The sequence below is a fragment of the Copadichromis virginalis genome, linkage group LG23, assembly GCF_057382275.1.
Source record: "Copadichromis virginalis isolate Kocher_CV1m ecotype Utaka linkage group LG23, C_Virginalis_male_GT1.1, whole genome shotgun sequence".
Classification (NCBI taxonomy): Eukaryota; Metazoa; Chordata; class Actinopteri; order Cichliformes; family Cichlidae; genus Copadichromis; species Copadichromis virginalis.
The window spans coordinates 15,209,310-15,230,217 of NC_140639.1; the positions used below are offsets into that span (position 1 = coordinate 15,209,310).

The 20,908-nt window shown below is 39.2% G+C and overlaps 1 protein-coding gene across 2 annotated transcripts in view; it reads right to left on the bottom strand.

Annotated features, from left to right (window-relative positions):
- The window catches only part of tgfbr3 (transforming growth factor, beta receptor III), a 70,642-nt gene continuing 49,734 nt past the window's right edge, over positions 1-20,908 (bottom strand). The window contains exons 8-17 of one of the 2 annotated variants that reach the window (XM_085450001.1): positions 19,247-19,424; positions 18,866-19,119; positions 17,962-18,111; positions 16,247-16,345; positions 15,583-15,771; positions 14,051-14,338; positions 12,499-12,619; positions 9,130-9,177; positions 8,497-8,598; positions 1-4,513 (exon numbers count right to left, since the gene is read on the bottom strand). In XM_085450001.1, coding sequence (XP_085306127.1) covers positions 4,395-4,513; positions 8,497-8,598; positions 9,130-9,177; positions 12,499-12,619; positions 14,051-14,338; positions 15,583-15,771; positions 16,247-16,345; positions 17,962-18,111; positions 18,866-19,119; positions 19,247-19,424 — 1,548 coding nt within the window. In that variant the 3' untranslated portion in view covers positions 1-4,394. Of the gene's footprint in view, positions 4,514-8,496; positions 8,602-9,129; positions 9,178-12,498; positions 12,620-14,050; positions 14,339-15,582; positions 15,772-16,246; positions 16,346-17,961; positions 18,112-18,865; positions 19,120-19,246; positions 19,425-20,908 lie in introns of both variants that reach the window. The other variant, XM_085450000.1, reaches the window with a different exon arrangement.

Sequence of the window (20,908 nt, forward strand, 5' to 3'; positions counted from 1 at the left end):
TTATCATGAACATTTATTGGTCATAATGGGAATACAAATGTCGTGCATATTTACAGCATATAAAAAGTTTTATAAACCAAATGGAACAATAACGGCTAACTTACGCTTGACACATGTACAAACACCAATAAAAGGCCGTCTTGGCATTAAGGGGAAGTTGTAATTTGCCATTGGTTGCTTTCAAAAATCAAATGGGAAACTGCTTTCAAACCATAATGGGGCCCCAGAAAAATAATCCATAGCAAAGCAAACACTCACATAGATACAGACACACAAATAACACATTCATAGAAAAACATGAGGTAGTCAAATGGTTAAAAAAAATACAATCAGTAACTAGTAATCCATAACTAATCTATGGATTTATGCTCCAATTTTCAGCTGTTCTGAATTCAGCATTTACTGTCTCTCAGCGAAGCCACATCTTTTACTGCTACAGTAACACGTTTGGTGTGGGACAGCATTATTTCGTATTTATTAAAAACCCGACATTATCCATACCTGTTCATGAGGGGGGGGGAAGTTTTGAAGTTTTTCCCAGCTTGCACTGGGGCACAACTCAGGGAGGAATGTTGGTATTTGAAAAGTGACTCTCACAAATTGTATTGAATTGTTAGTTTGAGTGAAAAATATCCCCAAATTATCTCAAATGAGAAGATTAGATCCAGAACATAACTCGAGGCTCGGGCGCTTAACAGCATGAGTGGATGAGGGCGGGTGGGGGGTGAGGGGGATAATTATATGTTTAAAATGGCTTCGCCACACTCGATAAGAGAAACCACAAAAGTACAGGAATGCCAAAAGCGTTAATCCCGCTACGGCTGCTGATTATAGGCTGCGGCACATTTCAACTCTGCAGCGCATGGATCTTTCACTGAGGATGATCACTGTACCCTGCAGTGGGATATTGTTTTTTTACAATTATGCTAATTGCTAACAGCAACAGTGCTCTGCAAAAGGACTGCTGCATATATGCATAACTTAGCTTTACCAAATAAAGCTTTTAGCTGGATTTTGGCTGTGGACACACACATGGCAGGAAGCCCGATAAAACAAACAAGCTGTGAAGGTTGCTCCAAACCGAGTGTTTCTAATACAGCTTAATAAAAAATATTTCTCGGGTGTTATTGAAAACAGTTGGGTTTCCACTATCAAAATAACTGAAGGTTGATTTTTTTTTTTTCCCCACTGTTCCATCAGGGGTTTAGGCATGATTTCATATTTTTTTCATTATCTTAAAAGAGGGTATATGTCACTGTTGTGACAACCAAAGAACCAAAACAAGTTGGGTATCTGGGTTTTTTTATATAACAATGGGGAGGACTCCATCCTTTACTAATTTTATGTGGAAAAATATATATTTTTACATCTATAGCTACAGCTTATCTTTAGTGAAATAAACTTTATACTTAAGATGCACAACATCTGATTTCATTACTTCATATCTGACACAATTTATATAAAATAGCGAGAAGCGGCACATGGAAAATTGAACCCAAACACTATCTGACAAAATAATATCATGCTTAAACAAAAGATTTGTATTCCAGATTTGTTTACATATGATAATAATAACAATCTCTTTCTATTGTATTCTTTATGAAGTCAATAAGACACATCATCCCATCAAATAACAGAAAGAATTAAGAAAATAATCATGACATATTTTTTACTTTTTTTTTTCAAAAATATTAGTCCCTTTCTGACTATAAATACTACTATTTCATTTTCATTAAAGTGTCCTAAAGAATGGTATAACGTTTAAACAAATAGTGTAAATAAATCCTCCCGCAAATGTGTGTTATGTATGAGCAAATCCACAATTCACAGTACGTACACACATAGAAAACAATAAATTTCTTTTAGTTAATATATTCCAAAATATAATTTTATACACAAATATATATATATATATATATATATATATTTATACTCTCTGTAGAAAGCTTTATACATGTTTACATGAGGAGAGAAAAAAATGAAAAGCTTTAAGATGATACACATTCTGGTTACTGCTTACAGAGTTAAATGATAGCAGGGAAAGGGCCCAGTTTGTCCTCCACACACATACAGCAATCATTCATCAACGGTGGAGTAATCGTGGTGCTGCAGTTTGAAGAAGGCAGGAAACTATATGTTGGTAAAAGTCAGCTTCAGCTGCAGCTTGTTCAACACACAGTCAGTGCCGAGATTCATAGAAAAACATCTGGGAAAAGGAAAACCAAACGCTTTATGTTTGATCTCTTAAAAATGACAACAAAAAACTCTCTCATAAGGAGTTCAATGATTCATCAGCCAACTGACAAAGTTAGTCCTCGTGTTATCATGAGAACAAACCAAATCTTTATTTTGCAGCCTTTCAAATGTAAAAATGTTCTGCTTTCACTTTATAACTTTGGTTTTGGGGTTGTTGGTCTGACGGGCAATTGATTATCTAATAATTAAAACTGTGGGATCCAAACCATGATTACCATATAAAACCACGACTGTCAAAACTGTTAACGTAGTTTCTGTTATTATAAAATCTGATTAATGAAGCTCACGCTGATGATCCAGCGAAACTCCAAAGAAGAAAGAAAAAAAAAAAAACTACTTTGCACACACGAGTAATTACAGTATTATACAAAAATATACAGGCCTTGAACGAGCAAGTCAGCGCTTCGAGAAATACCCTTATTCACTTGCTTAACATGAGTTGCATCAGTATTGAATATAGTGCTGAAAGCAGTGGCGGACTAGCGTAGCTTAGCATACAAACTTCCGGCAGAAAGAATCAGTAATATGCAGCACAAAAAGGCCACGCTTAAAAATGTCCCAAATTTTCATTTTAACTTTTCTGATATTTTTTTTTTATAAAAAGACAAGATCTAAAGTAGCATGTATTTTTAAAAAATCTTTGCTTTACACAAAAGTTGGTGATAAGCTAGGTTTAGCATAAGGAATAGCCTAGCTGCTAGCATCACGGTGTCCAAAGCTTTAGTTTGGTGGGCCTATTTCCAAACTTTTGGACAGAGTATTTAATGCTCACTAATCCACAAACCTAAGGGATAGTTCAGTCCTATAACTGAGCCTGGGCAACATTTTTTTTTTACATAAAATGTAAAATGTTCAATAATATTTCATAAAAGAGATATAAAAATTAAATCACATAAATCAATTTATGGCCATTTTTGTAACTTTAGCATTAAAAAGGTCTCACACATAACAGAGTCAATCACTCCCTGCAATAAGTTCCAAAACAATGCCTGCCCACTGTATAATTTATTTATTATTCATGTCATAATTATAGTCTTGCTGTCACAAATAAATATTGATTCCTAATATTTTGTATTTTATATTCACCATGACTTAAACATACTGAGTGTTTTAGGCCTATTACCCGGAACTAGTCTTCCTAGAAATGACTACCACTCCCCTGAACTACTCATTTCCACCAGGTATGCTAAGCTAGGCCACTCATCAACTGAACAGAGCTCTATAATTCACACACAGACAAAAGAAGTGTCAATCATCTCAAATAAGAATAAGCAAATATTTCTCTTAATGCTGAAGTCTTCCATTAACAACAGCTAGTAAAAGGGAACCCATAATGCCCCTGTGAAGTTGAGTGAAACTAAAACTCAAATCTTTGCCTATACCAAGAGTTACTAAAGCATACTATTAGATCAATATACTTTACCGACCTGTGTGGCTGAATCCATTAAAAAGTACAAACAATTCGAAAACGTGGAATTTTCTCAGCATGTCTTTCACATTTTTCATTCACATTTTTTTGGCATTTACCCTTTTGAATACATTCATACCCAGACTACCTTTTTAAAGCCATAATCTCTGTGTCAAGATGATGACTTGTTCATACTGCACACTTGTCCGCATGAAAATAGTGGTTTATTTGCTTCCTTGCAACTTTCTAGGTTCCACTGTCATAAAACAACGTGCTCCGGCCCAGCCATCAACATCTCACTTACTAATACTGACGTCACTCCAGCCTTATTGTGTTGGCTTGCTCTCTGAGCACACCTGCTTAGCACAACCAGCCCCAATCAAACCATTTAAGGTCAAAACAAAAGGCTGTGTTGTGGTCAGAAAAAAGCAGCATTTGGATTCGAAAGAAATGTCTGGAATAAACTTGCATCTGTTTCTCGGATGAGGCTGCCAAGCTGTGTCTCAGAACTAACACACATCAACATAACCAAGACAGTTCATTTGTCTGCACACACTTAAAGTGGCACCAATTTAGCACAAGGACTTAAGGTGTTATTTTTTCTTTTTTTTGTAATCATGCTTTTTTTTCCTGTCCTGTCACGTCCCCAAAAATAATTCCTTTCATGGAAGGAGATAACAAACCGGTCCCTGTGAACCGTCAGAACTTCCTGGCAGTGCATCCTGCTGGGCTACGCGGTGCTGCTGCTGGAACACGGCGTGCTTTGCATGCTGCCGATACTGTGGCCTGTACTGCTGTTCTCCGAGGCAGGCTGGGACTTCTGGACCGGCTGTGTGCCAGCTGTCTCACCTAGATGTAGAGCAGAAGAGGGAGTGTGGCCGCGGGAGAAAGGGGATTGGACCAGAGGGAGAGAGGAAAAATGAGTATAATTTACAAAAAAGCCAACCCTAGGCAAGAACATTACAAAGTGATTTGGTTAAAGCTACAAATTGAACTCCTCTAAGACTGTCGAGCCTCCATTGTTCTTCTGCACACAGAATAAATGGGCTGCATAAAGCTCCTACTGTTTACTATAACTGCCACTTGACATAAAGCTTTCACTGAAGCCCGTATAAAATCTGAGCATTCCTATTTAGATTAATGTACTTTTATCCCTAAGAAAAAATGTGTACTTTTACGTATAAAGAACTCGGGACTTCATCTGCCCTCATTTTTGACCATTTTCAACCATAATCTGCCACAGATTCTGTTTTTAAAAACGAATCCTCTAAAGATGCCACCTCAAAACGACCAGAAACAAATGGTCGCATCCTATCTGACAGATGATATTTTAAACAAAGAGAAGAAGATGTTTCTACGTTCACAGAGTTCATTTCTGTCTGGAACCAATTAGCCTTGCTTTAGCAGATAAAGGCGAACAAACACAACACGGGCCCTGTGACCGGAGCTCAAACCAATGACTGGTTTATTGTTCTATGTCTAAATAAGCGTTTCATTTCGTAAACTCTTGGGATCCAATGGCTAAAATGAAGGGAAAATAGAAGTGCTTGAGTTTGTTTCCAAAAACCGTCTCTGACAGACAATGAACAGCTTCTGAAATAAAGCCAAGTCTGTGTTTAATTTGAGTATTTGGCACAATTATTACTGCAGTGTGTCCCTCGCTTGCTTTATAGCTTATCTGAAATGAAGATAACACATTTTCTCCTGGGGAGAGATTGTTCTATCGATAGTTTAGTTTGTACTAGAGGTCGTGTGTGTTTTATACATATGCTTGCATATATGACAGGCATATGTATCCACAGGCATCCCTTTCCCTCTTTCGGGCCCCACATTTCTCCTAATGTTTACCAGAACAGGGCTGCCAGCAGTCTTTCCCTCACAGGACCAAGAGTGCTGCAAAACAAAGGCACTTGGATTCACCTCATCTGTCAGAGGAAATTTAAATTCCCAAGTCTGATATTATCTTTCTAGATAGGAAAGATAAAGGCTGCTTTTATCTGACCGAAACATAAAGTGAATGAAAACTCTCTATGAAAGTTGTTGTAACAGATGTCTACTTAGGGACAATTTGCCTTAGATTTCAGTTTGGGAAAACACTGACCCCAGTATCTCTTGGATACAAAAATTCAAACATACAATGTCTTTGTAGTGGCTAAGGATACAGTAACAGCATCCAGGACAGAAACCTCTCCACCCAACATCCGCTCTTTGCATGCACCTGCACAGAAAGCACGCTAACACAAAGTTAGCAACGAACCCGGCTTCATGACGCAGTCAGGCTTGTTCTACCCTACTCCTTCTACAGCAGAATCCCTGTGGTGATCTCTGTGAGGTGATCTTTGGGCTGGTTAATATTCAGAATTTCTTTTGGTAGAATTTTCCCAGACCATGACAGCCAGAATCAGCCAAGCATGCTTTTCAAGGGCAGGAGAAACCAGAGCTTCCACATAAAACCCAGTCGTAGGACTGGGAGAACATACAAACTCTACATTAAAAATAACGACATAGCTCTGGCTATAAGACCACGTTGCCATTATAATTTTATAAAGGCTTGTGGAGTAATATTGCAGAAATTTGGACTCTAAAGTGAAATCTAAAAACAACACAAAGCTCTGCAAAATTTTATATATTTACAGCACAACTTTGAGCTAAATCCTAATGTGACAAAGATAATATGGTTATGTTTAACCGTCTCTTACTCACCATATCTGTCCAGCTTTTAAGCATGACGACATTTGGGAATTAGGACTAAACAGAAAGTAAAGCAGGGGCCCATGGCATTAGCGTCGGTCTTGAATGTAGTAAGTATAAGACACATTCACATTGTGATAAGTAAAAAGTATTTTAATTCATTTTAAGGGGCGTATAAAGTATTTATCATGGAGTTGAGCTCATTTGATACTAATTTATACAAAAGTCAGCCTCAACAAAAATCATGTAATCGTGAAAAAAGTGTTTCAGTAGTGACTCAACAGAATGCCATTGTCATGCTCTGATTGAGCTTAGAAAAGTTGGTGTGGCCGTCTAGGTTTAGGTTAGATAAAACAGTGAGTTTTCGGATTATCTTAGTAACGTATTTAAGATATGAGTGATAGTGGGACAATTTAATATGGCCAGATGAGCTTGTTTAATCATTTCTGAAATAGCAAGGCTTGTTGTGTGTTCTCACGGTCAGAGGAAGGACAAACAATGACCTGGTGACAGTGTGTGGGATGTACTGGAACAAATTTGATCCGAATGGGTCCAACTTTCAACCTGCAAGTTTTGCTGTGGGTATCAGATTACACGGGACACATTTAAAAGTCCTGCAGCATCCTAGGCCTCCAAGTGACTGGACCTGCTTAGGTAGGAGAGGTCCTAACATTTTGGCTCATCGGTGTCTCACTGAATTTCAGAGCAGATAATGTGTGAAGTTTCTCCTTGTGTCTGGCTGTTTTAACAGTTGGTTTCATTTTGTGGATGAAAACAAAATTCTTGCACAAGGTGACAACAGCTCCAGCAATCTCCAGCAACCTACAAGCCAACTACAATATATGTGCCAAGACAATGAGAAAACTGTCAAAGGTTATAATGTGAGGTTGATGTTAAAGCATTTACGTTGCTGACTGCCTTGTAGGGAAATAAATCGTAATAGATAGAAAAACCCAAAATATAATTCCAAGGACTATATCTAACTGTTTTCTGAGAGGTCCTCAGACCCTGAGGGGATAGACTCAGTTTAGTTTTCTTGTTTCATCATTGGTTTAAAATATGCTCTCAAGTGGTATTTTGAGTGGTTGCTTTGGAGGATATACTTTCTTGGGTTTACATGGGACAGAAAGTGTTGCCATATAAGGTCATTTCAACTAATCCTGCTTAAAACACCCATCTAAAAGTGTATTTTAATAATGGAAGGAACTTGTGCCTTAAAGTCATCGCCATGCATGTTTCCTCCTAACTGCTATCTCCACCCCTGTTTTTCATGCGTGTTCACCTTTGATATGTACTGCCAGCCAAATGTAAAGATTTGTCTTTCTTTCTTGGTCACCCACTAGAAAATCCATGAAGCACAAGTGAAGTGGTTTTCTGAAGAGAAGCCAATACCAATATTGTGACAAAGATAAAGGCACTAAACTCTGACAGCTGATCTTTACGTCTAAAAGATATTCAGAAAGAGCTAAACTCTCATGACTGGAACAGTTTGCAGCACTGTAACCCGACACGTGCCTGTATTGTTGTAACTACCTGGGAGACTGATTTACACTGCCAAACTGTGAGCTCTTAAAAAAACGTTCACTTTACATACCGAATGCTAAAGTGAAACAGCCTAAGTCCTTCTGCAAAACGCACTCAGCTCACAGATAGTCAGTTAAAAACTAAGGCAGAGAAGAACAGGGCAGCTCTATGCAACGGTGAACTCAGTGGGCTGCTGGGAACTCACTTCCTCTCATAGGTCAGTTAGGGTCAGCGGGCTGGGGACGAAGGGGAAGGTCTTGGCATCTAATGGACAGATTGTGTGTCTTTTCCTGTGAGCGCCCACTAAACCCTACAAGGGGAATTTCCAACTCGTCTCCAGCCATTGTACTGGGAATGTACTGAGAAAGACCACCCCATGGCCCCCAAAACATTCAAAGGCAGGAAAGAGAAGAGCTCTTGCTGCTGACCAACAGGATATATTTACAGTAGAGGAGTCAATACGTTATTGTGAGCAGGCCTCTGTCAGCAGCAGGATGTTTGGCAATCACAGCGGCACATTTCTGGCACAGAGACCCTCAGGCATTCCTTTGCATCTTATCTTTTCATTAATGTGGAGAAGTGAGTTGGGGCCACGGAGAGGCAGGTAAAGAACCTACCTGTGTGCGCGTAGATGAACCACAGAGCTGCGGTCAAGAGAGCCCCGATGACAAAGGCTGCAAAGGCGATGCCCACCACCACAGGAGTGTCCAGTACATACACTACTGAACAATAAACCAACACAGAACATGGTTTTAATGTTAAACAAGTGTATTATACATACAAATACAGTACAAATATAAATGACCTAAAATGTGTAAAACAAGAAAACAAATATTAGGAACTGAAATCGTAACTAAGTTCACCTTTTACCCAGTCACACTGCCCTAGCATCTATTGCCTATATTCTTGGACTCTAATAGAGTAGCTATGCATGATTTACAAAAAACAAACAAAAAAAACAACAACTATTGCCTGGCCTAGTTAGCTGTGTTATCAGCAAACTACAGATCCATAGTTACTGGTAAATTCTAGTTACCTTCTTCAGTTTGAGAGAAAAAAGTCCAGCAAGCATCACAACTGTTATGGTAAGGACCAATATGAAATAATAAGTGACCTAAGCTGATGATTCCTTATATAGCTTCATTATTTACTGGTTTATCTTATGCAGTTTATTCATTTTTGGGATCCATATAATCCACTTATATACACACGGACATACGCAAAATAAAATGCAATCATATAATACTTACCATCAGGAGAGGGCTTACGTGGCTCTTCTGATAATTCTGATGTAGGATCTGCAAAAACAACATATAATAGTTTAAATATATGTTGACTATTGCGTGTACAGATGCACAGTATACAGTATGAATTATGGTACATTAAAATAGCACAATGCAAGCTCTGAGTCAGCCTGTCAGGAGCAGCAGATTGCTGATACTGCAGTGTGTTGATAAGCAATTCTCTGTGGAATGTGATCCAGAAATCTGAACCAGGAAAACGCTGAAAAAGCAGCTATTCTGTAAGCCGGCAGTGTCCTAACGGATGAACCTTTTAACTCCAACCAATCATGATCACCCATTTATTTCAAGCCATCTGGAAGGCTTTCAAAAGTGAAATTAGCTATAATAACGTCTTAACAAACAATACAAAGGCGCTTGTGTACGGGCGAACTCAAGAGGCAAACCTGGTATACGTCCAAGCCTGGGGCACAATGGCTGCTATTCTCGGACAGGACACCTTTAAGTTTTCATCTCGGGTAATGGATGATGACAGGTCATCAGAGAAGACTTTAATTTCAGAGGGGACGATGGCACAGAGGACGTCCTCTGTGCCACCCTACTCCCCTTCGGTCTGGAGCTATCTGTCCCGGGTGACTTGTTATGCTAAAAATGTCGAGGCCATGAACACATGCAGCCTCATAAGCAGAAGATAAAGGAGGAATATACAGACTGAACCCAGCAAAGCACAGGAGTGTTTAATGCTCTCGTGTTAACTCGACTCAGAGATCATGTGCAAAGCTGAAAGCTCGGTGCTTTCAAATACTGCCTTGATGTCTATAGGGTACAGTTCTCTGCAGGACATCTGACTGGTCTTGAATGTTGTTTTCTACTTTTAACAGAACCAGACATCTGCTTCAAAGTTGAACTTTTGATTTATGCTAGCTTTATGTTGTTGCCAAACTTGAAACAGCCCTGATATCTCTACGAACATCATTTATTTATGTAAATTTGCCTGATGTGGAAAGAAGCACTCCTGCGTAATGACTTGTTTTTGTTCAACTTTGGCCTTTCGTCATAGAGCTGTTGCTCCAAGACTCTCAACACAGAAGAGTTTCAAACTTATAAACCATGCAAAGGTTGAACTCCGTAGCTCAAAACATGTTATTTAACCCAGCTCAGGTCCACAAGGTTACTAGCTCTGCCTAAAGTGCGGTGTACAATCTGCAAGCATATGTCAAAGATTTACTCTCTTCTTTTGTTCATACTCTGCTGAGGCATGAATCCTAACTCATGTTCATCCTTTCTTTTTCAGAACTAAAAAAAATACGTTTTATGATATTTTTAATGATAAAGTGAGCTTCTTGACATCTGGCCAGTGAATACAGCAAACCATATGGAGAGCCTCATTCAGTTGGTTTTAAAATAATAAATGAGATATTTTATGAGAAATCAGTTACTTAGAAAGACAAAGTTATCTAAAGGATGAACGCGTTCATATATCAAACACTGCAGTTCAACCTGTTCAGTCCAATGTGATATAAAAAACTATCCTCTGCCTTTACACTTTGCAGACTTTAAACTAAATTAATACTACATGTACTGATGTGATGATATAACCAACACTGCCAGCCTCTCAGATAGATTATACCTTTCAAGTTTTTCTAAACGTTCCTGAACCCATAAAAAAGGGATCAAATTTATTGACGTTGTGAAGCAGTAAATCTAATTTTGATGGTAGAGCTTTGAGGCTGTTATGTTTTTCCATGCACCAAGTTGGCCACAAGTGGCTCCCTTTGATTTGAACTCAGCTTTTTGGGATGTTGTCCAGTGCAGAACCGTGGCCCTTGAAAAGGCTGCTTATTTTGTTTGCCATCCTAGCATAAGCGATGCCTTTGTGTTCTTTGAATTCGAGGGTTTTTTTTCCCAGTGTGTTTATGGCATAAGTGTGTTTACTTACTCCATGGAAAATAAACCCGCTGCACTGGCATAGTGGTGCAGGCAGTGCACCCTGCCTGTACCACTTTGGACTAGCTTGGCTTAGACACTCAGCCATTACTTCAAATTTCACCGTCTCTGTTCACCAATATCCTCAGCATCAACACTGGCATGTCTGTGCTAAAAAGTGACTCCATCCATTTAGTATCATTGCCCAGCATTGGAGGCTGATGTCCAATTAAAATGTAATAAAGCCACAAACTTCTGGTTAGAATTATCCTGCACAACTCTGACTCACACTAGAGCTCAGACAAGTAGGAACTTTAAAGCTAGTAAAATTACGGATGTTTAAGAGTAAGACCAGGATCTGAAAAATACCATCAGTGCATACACTGCAACTGGGAGAAATCAATCAATCAATAAATTGTTTGGTCTATGAAGAGCTCATCACAACTGATATTAACATCCGAACAAAATACAGGGTTCAAATCCACAATGGAACACTATTCTGAATAGCACACATATACTGTAGCACAGAGATTGACCAAGCCAATACCAAAACCAAGTTTCGTTAGGTAAAGGAGTAATCAGTCTATTTTCTACCATTGTGAAATAGCGGTTGGGCTGTAGCTTACACCAATTAAAATGATCTAATTTACATCAAATCACAAGCCAACAAACATGACTCAAACTGACCCCAGGTCTCATGTTGATGTCATTGCTCAGAGGGGGATGCTAATATGAAAAATGCTGGCAGTCCGCTAGAGAAAAGGCACTGATTATATCAGTCCATTTAGGTTTAGGTCATAATAAATATCATGTGAAGGCATTACCTCAGGTCTCCATCCTGCCTTCTAAATGTACTTACACCCCCTGAGGTGCTACGATAAAGAGTGTGAACCAACAAGTGACTAAACATCGAGGGACCTTTAGGCTCTGATTGGGCGCTCAAAGCCAACAAGTGGACCACCGCTCCTCATTTTCCCCCTCACTAGTGGAAAGCTGAGGCCACAGTGAAGGGCCTAAGTGAAAACAACTGGATCTTAGTAACGTATGACTGTTCTTTTCCATGTCTCCCTCAGCATGGTCTGGTCCACAGCAGAACTGGGCCTCAGCGTTAGCACACTCCCCTTTATCAGCCATATGCTAGTTTGAACACACACACCCAAAAACACACTCTTGTGTACAGATGTCAATGTAAACGGAGACACACCATATGTGTATGCCTAAGCACCTGTATACACAATCATATACACACAACACAGTTAATAAGGACCAGATGTTGGACCGTGATCCCGTCGTTTGGTCTGATCTCCAAGTATCGACTTTATGCGGTTCCTCTGCCTTCAGAATTGCTTCTTTCACTGTGCATACTCGTATTTGTGGGTGTCACAGTTCCAAGCACAACTGAACTCCTGGTGTAAACAGATGTAAATTATGTTTGCTTTTGCTTTTACTGACCTGGTATGTGGCTCAAGTCATCCACCACAACCAGCGGTTGAGTCGAGACCTTTTTGTTCATCATCATCGCCATGATATTGTCCACAGAGAGAGAATCACAGTTTTCAATGGGTGGCAAACACTGTGCAGAAAATTAAAAAAAAAAAACTAATTAATAACTTGACATTCATATTTCTCAAACTCAAAAGTGCATTCACTCATATCTGCTCAAAAGTACTAATTTGGAATTCAAAGTAAGGAAAAGCTTGCCATCTTCACCCACTACAGCTGATGGCAACTGTAATATGTTAGCACCACAATCACAAGCCAGCCTCAGGATACTACACACACACACACACACACACACACACACACCCCCGTTCAGCTATCTTAGTGAGGACTTTCATTGACATAATGGTTTCCCTAGCCCCTTACCCTAACCATTAAAAATGATTGCCTAACCCTAACCCTTACAAAAAAAAAACAAAAAGAAAAACATGACTCTATTAGTGGTAGAAATAAGCTTATAATTATTTTTATATCTAAAATATTAAATAATTATATAAAAAATATTATATTCATATCAGATGGATTAGACAGTTTCCTCTTGCACTGAGATTGCAAATAAATGTGTGATTTATAAAAACTAACAAAAAATTATGTGGGAATGTTGAAGACTAACAATTAACCTCACAATTAATTTTAAGAGCACAAAATAAAGCACAATAAGACTCAGTGTTTTGTGGAGGCTAAATCCCCTCCACAATTCTTTGGAGGAATCTGTCTGCCTTTCTGGTTTTAATATAATGTTTTTAGTTTATTTTTAGGATTTTTTTATATGTATACCACACTTCCCATTAGCTCAAAAGGTGAATTCTTACACAATAATTTAATCGAAGGACCAGTCAGTCAGATGGGACAAGTACAGTATACGCCAAAGAGGACCGTCGAGGGAAGGAGAAGAGGAGCAGAAAAGTTTATCAGGAGCTTTAAAGGAGAGTATGGATGATCCAGCGGCCCCTAGGACCGTGCACTAAAGCTTTAACAAAAGAGAACTAAATCAAACTCTTTTTCATACCTAACCATAACCTAATTGTAACCCTGACACTAAAACCGCATTTTGAGCCTTCAAACCTGTGAGGACCGGTGAGTGTGTCCTCACAAGTGACTGTTGGTTCTCACAAGTATAGTAGAATGCAGATTTCGGTCCTCACAAAGATAGCTAGACAGGAACACACACACACATATATATTTATTTTTTTGGGGGGTGGGGGTAACATTTAGGTAAGACTTACAGAAAGTAAAAGAAAGCACTTGCACCAGACAGAACAAATAACAGAGGGAGAAAAAAAAAGATGATTATTTTGCTCAGTGGTCAGCCACTTGGGAAACTGTGCATCGATGCATGGTTCCCGCTTAGGTTTGGGGGCAGACCTGACACTGAATGTTGCAGGTCAGCCGGAGTAAAGATTGTCTCCTACAGGCCCGGCTGCTCAAACAAACACTGGTGATACTCTGGGAGACTAAAAAAAAAACACAGCAATGGCTCTTTGGGGAAGATTATTCTGCATACCTGTGGTAAATTTAGATTCCTCTGAGATGACTTTGAGCACAGAGACATCTCACAATGCAGGAAAAGCAGGGACACTTTGAAAGTTGAGTTGAAGATGAAGCTGAAGGTTTTCTTATCCATCTTTGTAGGATGGACAGGGAATTGAGGATAGTATGTGACGGAGGCATCTGTTGGACAAACTGTCTCAATGAGTGTGTACTCTGAGGACACGCTGGGATTGGAGTCATGAGAAATGAAGCACGATATGATGGTGAACCCCAGTTCTGGATCTGATGCAGTTGATGTGATCTGGAGCAGATGAGAGGCAAGTAAAAACAGATTTTATTTGTCAGTTGTCGTGACAGGAGTCTTCATGAAGTGAAGTGACAAAACTGAACAACAACACAATACTGCTCTGATCTGATGTGAGCTTTACTTTATAATATAATCATTTCTGGAAGAAAACCTAATCTGCTGTTGTCTGAAGAAAGTCTGCAAAGTAATCTTGTTGGACAAAACATGCAAAATGAAAAGGTGTCATTTTGTATTTGTGTTTCTTTAAGACAATCGCAGAAACAATAAATACAAATTATTATTGTGTTTTATTGCCTAGTCCTAAAATTGGGAACAACGATAAACACAAATACAAACAAACATAATTTACAAGATGTTAAAATGCTAATTTAAAGCTGAAACAATCAATATTTTCGTGTTAACACTGGGCAGGACAAAAGGGGCACAGTCATGGTGAGAACCCTCAGCTCTAATGAGCTTCTGGTTTCTTTTAGAGCGTTGTTTTGGTTTTATGCTTCAGCTCACTTTTGCTGTACCAGCAGCTGTTCGGGAAAAATAAAATTCAAATCCTACCTTTTACTAACCACAACAGAAAAAGAAGTTCAAAAGTTAGCAGGCAGCTGGTGGCAACTAAAGTGCCAAATAATTCTGTCAGCAGCAACCCAAAGCTGAGCCAAAATAGACTAAATAAGTCTTCTAATAGAAATATTGTGATGTATTTATTGCTGCCAGTGTAAAGATATGCAAAACAAAACAAGAACGACTGCCTGAAAGGTGAGAAACAAATATTTAGTCATGTTTTACTTATTTCTCAGTTAAAATAAATGCAATGCACTTAAGAGGGAAGGATAAAGACACTCTGTGAGCACTTTGTATTTACAGCACACTGGCTTTGTGTCCATGCTGTGAGTGAAGCATCTCATGCTGATGTCCTCCTACATCACCTCTTCAAAGGACTTTTCAGTCTTTGCTATCTCTTATATGACTAGCATAACTACTGTAGTGAAACAGATATTTTTAGCCAGATGACATGCAGAACTGTGATATAATAAAAGCAAGAAGTGAAAGAAATTATTAGCTTTTTAGCTTGAAACAGTCACAATGCTCTTACTGAGCAAAGGGCTCAGGAAGAGATTAAATCTGGAAAAGCTAAAGCCTCAGATGGAGGCAGATGGTTGCAGTTTTCTGCCAAAAGTTTTCATTTACACCAAACATGTATTCTGGCGTGAGAGGTAATGTATTATAAATGCAAAACATACCTCCACAAACACTTTCTGATTTTGTGAAACGGTGAAGAAATTCTGGCGTGCAGGGTTGTTGATAGGCAGCGAGTCGTACAGCTCCATGTTAAACGTCATGTTGTTGACCGGTTGCCTTGGTGGTTCCTGTACAATCCTGGGAGCTGAGGTTTCCTGATTCTTAGTTTTGCTTGTGTATGTGCAGTTGAACTGTTTGAAGAATAAGGCAAAGCCAAAACAAATATCAGCAGGACTCTGACGTTACATTCCACGGCTAAGCACTCTCACTCCACATGACTGTGTGTCACTGTTTGACCACATTAAGACGGACCAGGAACAAAAGAGATATGTATAAACAAGAACAATAAGTGGGAGACGAGGACTGGATGAGATAAAGGAAACTAAGCTAACAGAGAAAAGATGGAGAAACTTCAAAATGGAAAATGGAAGGTCAAGTTCATTAAACGGACATCATGGAAAGATGGGGAGATTGCAGCAGCCAGAAGAGTCTTTACTAGCAGCCCAAGGGGCAGTAGGAAACTGGTGTTTCTTCCAACTATGCATGATTTACTGCAGTTGCGCATATAGAGATACAGTTTATCAGTAGTCTCAACTTGTCAACTTTCCCCTTGCAATGAAGTGCAGATCTGACAGAAAAAGGACCACAATGATTCCAGAGTCTTACCAATATGGTAGATGAATCGAACGTTTTCACGGGAAGCATTCTCTCGGGCCCTCTCTGGTCGCTATTCCCATCTTTGGTCTCAGCATGACTTACAGTGACCTGCACATCAAAAAGAAGTTTGTTACTAAGCCTACGCTGACAAACCTGAGCACAACAATCAGCAATTGACGGAAAGTTTACACAAGATTTTTTCCAATTTTTTTCCCCCTTTTCTACTCCTTTAGTATTGCCTCATTCAGGCGGAGATTTGAATTGTTAAGAGAGGTCGGCAAAACATTCTTGCTTAAATCTGGGAATGTCCTGTGGCCTCAGTGAGACAGGACATATTTCTAATTTCTCAGTGGAGTAGTGGCATGTCAGGGCCTGAGATGAGTCTGCTGCTTTAGAGAGAGGACTGTCTCAATGACACTAACAGAGCTGTTTTGAAGTTTGCTGACCTGCCTTTGGTGCCACTGCTGAAATAAATCAACATATCACAGCAATGTGGGGACAACAGCCAAAACACATTAGCTTTGATGAGTGGGAACCCAGACAATGAAAATTAATCTCCTTTGACCGGAGGTCAGAGGTTGTCTGCACGTCCAAATGCTAGCACAAAAGATGACCTTGGACGTATGCCTGGGTTTTTAATCTGCACTGGACAGAAAAAGTGTTTTTTCCAAACTTCCCCGAACAAAAGATTTTAAAAGGCCAGGGTAGAAGTGATTCATGCTTGCTTGTTAGAACAAACATGCTGAATGAATGCATTCCACAATAATGAAGATAACTGGGGATGTCTTAATCACATAAAAGCAAGTGATCACAATTAGATACAAAAATGAGTCAGAAATGTAATCATTTTCCCTGCACATATTGTCCATATTTTTCCAGTTTCCATTTGTACACAAAAAGAGCATGGCTATCAGTGGACATCTTTATTAAAAAAATATTTATTTATGACAGGTGTCAAGCCTCTGAGTGAGCATTTCCCATGGCAGTGCTGACATTTAAGCACTGGTCATGGTCAACACCCTAACAACTAATCTAATCAAATTAGCCTTCAAAGCTTTCTGCCAGATCTTTTTTAAAATGTGATTTATTTTCTTTGAAAGAGTATGTGTGTTTGAGTATTTAAGCTCAAATGATGATCTTTTTCTAAACTAATCAAATACATTTATTCTCTGAATGTACTTAAACTGCAAGTGAAAGCTAAAAATACCTTAAAATAAAACAAAAAGGCTTTCTGACAGTGGGTAAATCTTTCCCTGACTTCAGAGTGTCACAGCTCTGTACTGCCCATAGATATCAATGCTTTAACAAGCCCAACATCTTAATATGTTAAACCTAGGCTAACACACATCTATTTGCATGTTAGTCACTCAGGAATTGTTTAGACAAGCAAAGTTTGACTTTGGCACGTGGTTAAAACTGTGTAAAGGGTGTATTTCAACAAAAACTAGTATCTTTTCTAAAGTTTAAACAAGTAGAAAAGAAAGTTTTCTGACTGAAAGCCTTTCTGTTAAAATGTTCTCATTGTCTTCTCATTAAGTTGACAAGTTAAAATAAAGCAAGATAATTATAGGGATTTTTTAGAAAATGAAGAGTGTTTTGTAGTTTATTTCAATTTAAAATTAAATCATATCTTTGTATTTATAGTAGCAACTAGAGGTCTGATATACAGAGAGGGCATTTTCAAGTAATTTCAGCTATACTGTAACACCACATAATATACTCACAGAATTGAAGTAGATCGTGCTATCCTCTATGGTGAATGCGGTGGTCTGACAGCCAGTCAAAGGAGTTTCCAGAGTGTAGTGGGTGGCATTGACTGTTGCTTTGCATTGTGGGTCTTGAAGTGTGAGGCTGGCATTTGTAAACCCGCTTGCCTAAGTTAAGAAAAAAGAAATAAAAAGACAAACATGGATGGAGATCAAAACATTTTTCCGTTATTAACTTTTCAGAATTGTAAAAAGAAAAAAAAAAGGAGAAAAAAGTCCAAGTACTTGTGCAAAACCTTGAGTTCTCAGGAATAAACAAATCCCACAAGGTGGTCTAGCTCCAGCTCCCAATTACAGCCTATGCCAGTTTCCATTCTGTGATGTGGGCTGATTGAGCTGTCCCTATGTTCAGACGCCAAATGCTTGAAACAGCCCTGCCTGCTTCAGTGATTTACTTTTTCTCATTTCACTTTTGTAGATCTGAAACTTGCTATCCCCACACAACAGATAGGTGGGCTCAACTGTCTCCATAATTATCCACATGTAACCATTAGACCAAGACAGCATCATTATTTGGTAACAACCTCAGCACACAGTGCGTGCTTTTTGAAAATAAACAACACAGCGTCATGGAGGTTTATGCTAGTATTTTGTAATCGCTGCAGAAGACATTCATTCAGCCTTTTAATTGGTCTAGACGCTGCTAGTCTTTTTGGATGAGCTCCATTTTGTTGTTTTCCGCTCTTCTTGTCACATTTTGTCATACTGACTCTGTGTCGTGTGAAAAGAGACGCAAAAGTAAATCAACAAAATGCCTTTCTCATTGATCAGAAGCATAGAATACATCGATATTTAAAATAACCATTATTTGTAGCCTGTTGGGCTCCGGGCAGAATCAGAGAATGTCCGGTTGTTTACTCACCTGAAGACTTTGTTTGTCAATGCTGACCACCATCCTTTCTTTTTTGCACTGCACACTAAGGTCAACATTCAAAACGATTTCGGGCTCATTGGACTCGTAGGGCAGGTGTCCCAGCGGAGGCATGCCCCCAGTTGTAAGAAATGGAAACGGCAGACCGGATCGTCGCAGTGGCGTTCCATCTACAGGAAGAGGACTAGAATCACGCAGGATGGCGAGTTCGGGAGGTAATTTGCTCTCCAGAGAATCCACGACATCTAGAAGTCACACATAACCTTATGAGGCTGATTTTCCATCCAGGAAACTACACCTACAACTTTTTACAATTGCACGCTAGTTTTATGCTTCATCATGAATGGAGGATGTGATTCTTCTTCAGCTTACCTGGCTCTCGAAGTCGGATATTGAAGTGGTTTGCCACGGGAGTGCTGGTGTAAGATGTGACTGGATTGTGGCCACGATCGCTTGCCCACTGGATTAAGGCTTGTGGCCCTGATGGCAAGTGCTGCATGGGGGATTTGGACACTAGTGCCTGTGAGCCAACAGTCACTGTATCAGAGGCCTGTGGAATAGAACTCTCATTAGATGCTTTCTCAAAATAACAAGAAGAGAAATTTAAGTTAGCCAATACAGAATCTGATTTACAAAAAAAAAAAGAAAAAAAAGAAATATGGTTTACTGTTCAGGTTTTATCACAGATATTCAACTTCAAGTACAGTCCTGCACTTATTCTGCATGAATCATGTGTGAATCATGTGAATGAGTGTGAGGTAATGGGCGTGTCGCAGCTCGATCATTGCTCAGAAACCAACATGTTAGCTTGCTCCTAAAAATTTGCGTCCTGCCCTGCTGCTCCCCCAGTGAGGGAGGCCTCATTCTTTCTCACAACCATTTCCCACACATTCAAGTCTCTTGAGCAACACTGACGAGAACCTGCTTTCTGACAGATCGAGGCCTGAGTTTTATTTTGGCCATCATATCACTAGCGTAGCTGACGATCTCTCACACATTGGTTGCACAAGCAGCGTATCCTGTGTACCGCTGCTGTCAAGTGAAAGTCAAAATGTAAGCAGTGGGGGAGCTAAAAAATGACTGACCTTTTGGATGTTTAAGATAAATGGTTGAGAGATGTCAGCTGTTGTAACCGGTGCAGGTTTACAGTAAGCTAGTGTTACACTCAAAGTCAACCATTTAGACACACATTCACCATGTATGTTACAATCTTGTAAACATCAATTAAAAAGAATAAAAACAACAGTGATGTTAGGTTCTATTTGAACAGTTCAGCGGGACGTAACAATGCTAGAAGATCATAGCAATGTCTGTTGCTGTGTGATGCACCGCTACATGCTAAAGTTAGCAGTTTCACATATGCACAAATGAGAACTTTAACACACTGATCTTTACAAGGTGTAATCTTCCAATCATATTAACATTAAGTTGTTTGCTAATTAGCTCTAAAACAAAATAAAGGAAGGAATTCAGATTTTCCAGAGGCTGCTCTCATTGTGAAGGCGATTCAAATAAACTGCACCTGGGACCACCACATTAAACAATCCAGGGTGTGTACACAGCTATCACACTAGTCAAACGAAGTGGTGTTTGAGGGCCAAACGTGCCGGAGCATGGATCCTCCGGTGAAAATGCATCCCTTAGTTGTTACATTTACAGCCAAATTGATGTTTTTCTTTATGTTTTGTACATCTACTAAACTGCTAGCGAAATATAATCCAATAGATGAACAAAATTTAACTCCGTAAAGTTGTTTTATACACAATGCATGACACTCAATTGTTCTCCCCACTAAGTGTTATGGATTTTTGACCTGGCATTACATCCAAAAACCTGATCGACTCAGTGTATAGCAGGCAGCTGTACAAACATAGCATGCCTGGCAAAAGTGCAGTGTCACTGCTGCAGCAGCGAGTATCAGCATTAGACACTGAGGAAACGCAAGCCCTCTCCCACACACGCAGACATCAGGGAACACAAATATACATGCTAGAAAATGCAAACTTAAGAAAGTGGCATACAAAATAAAAAAAA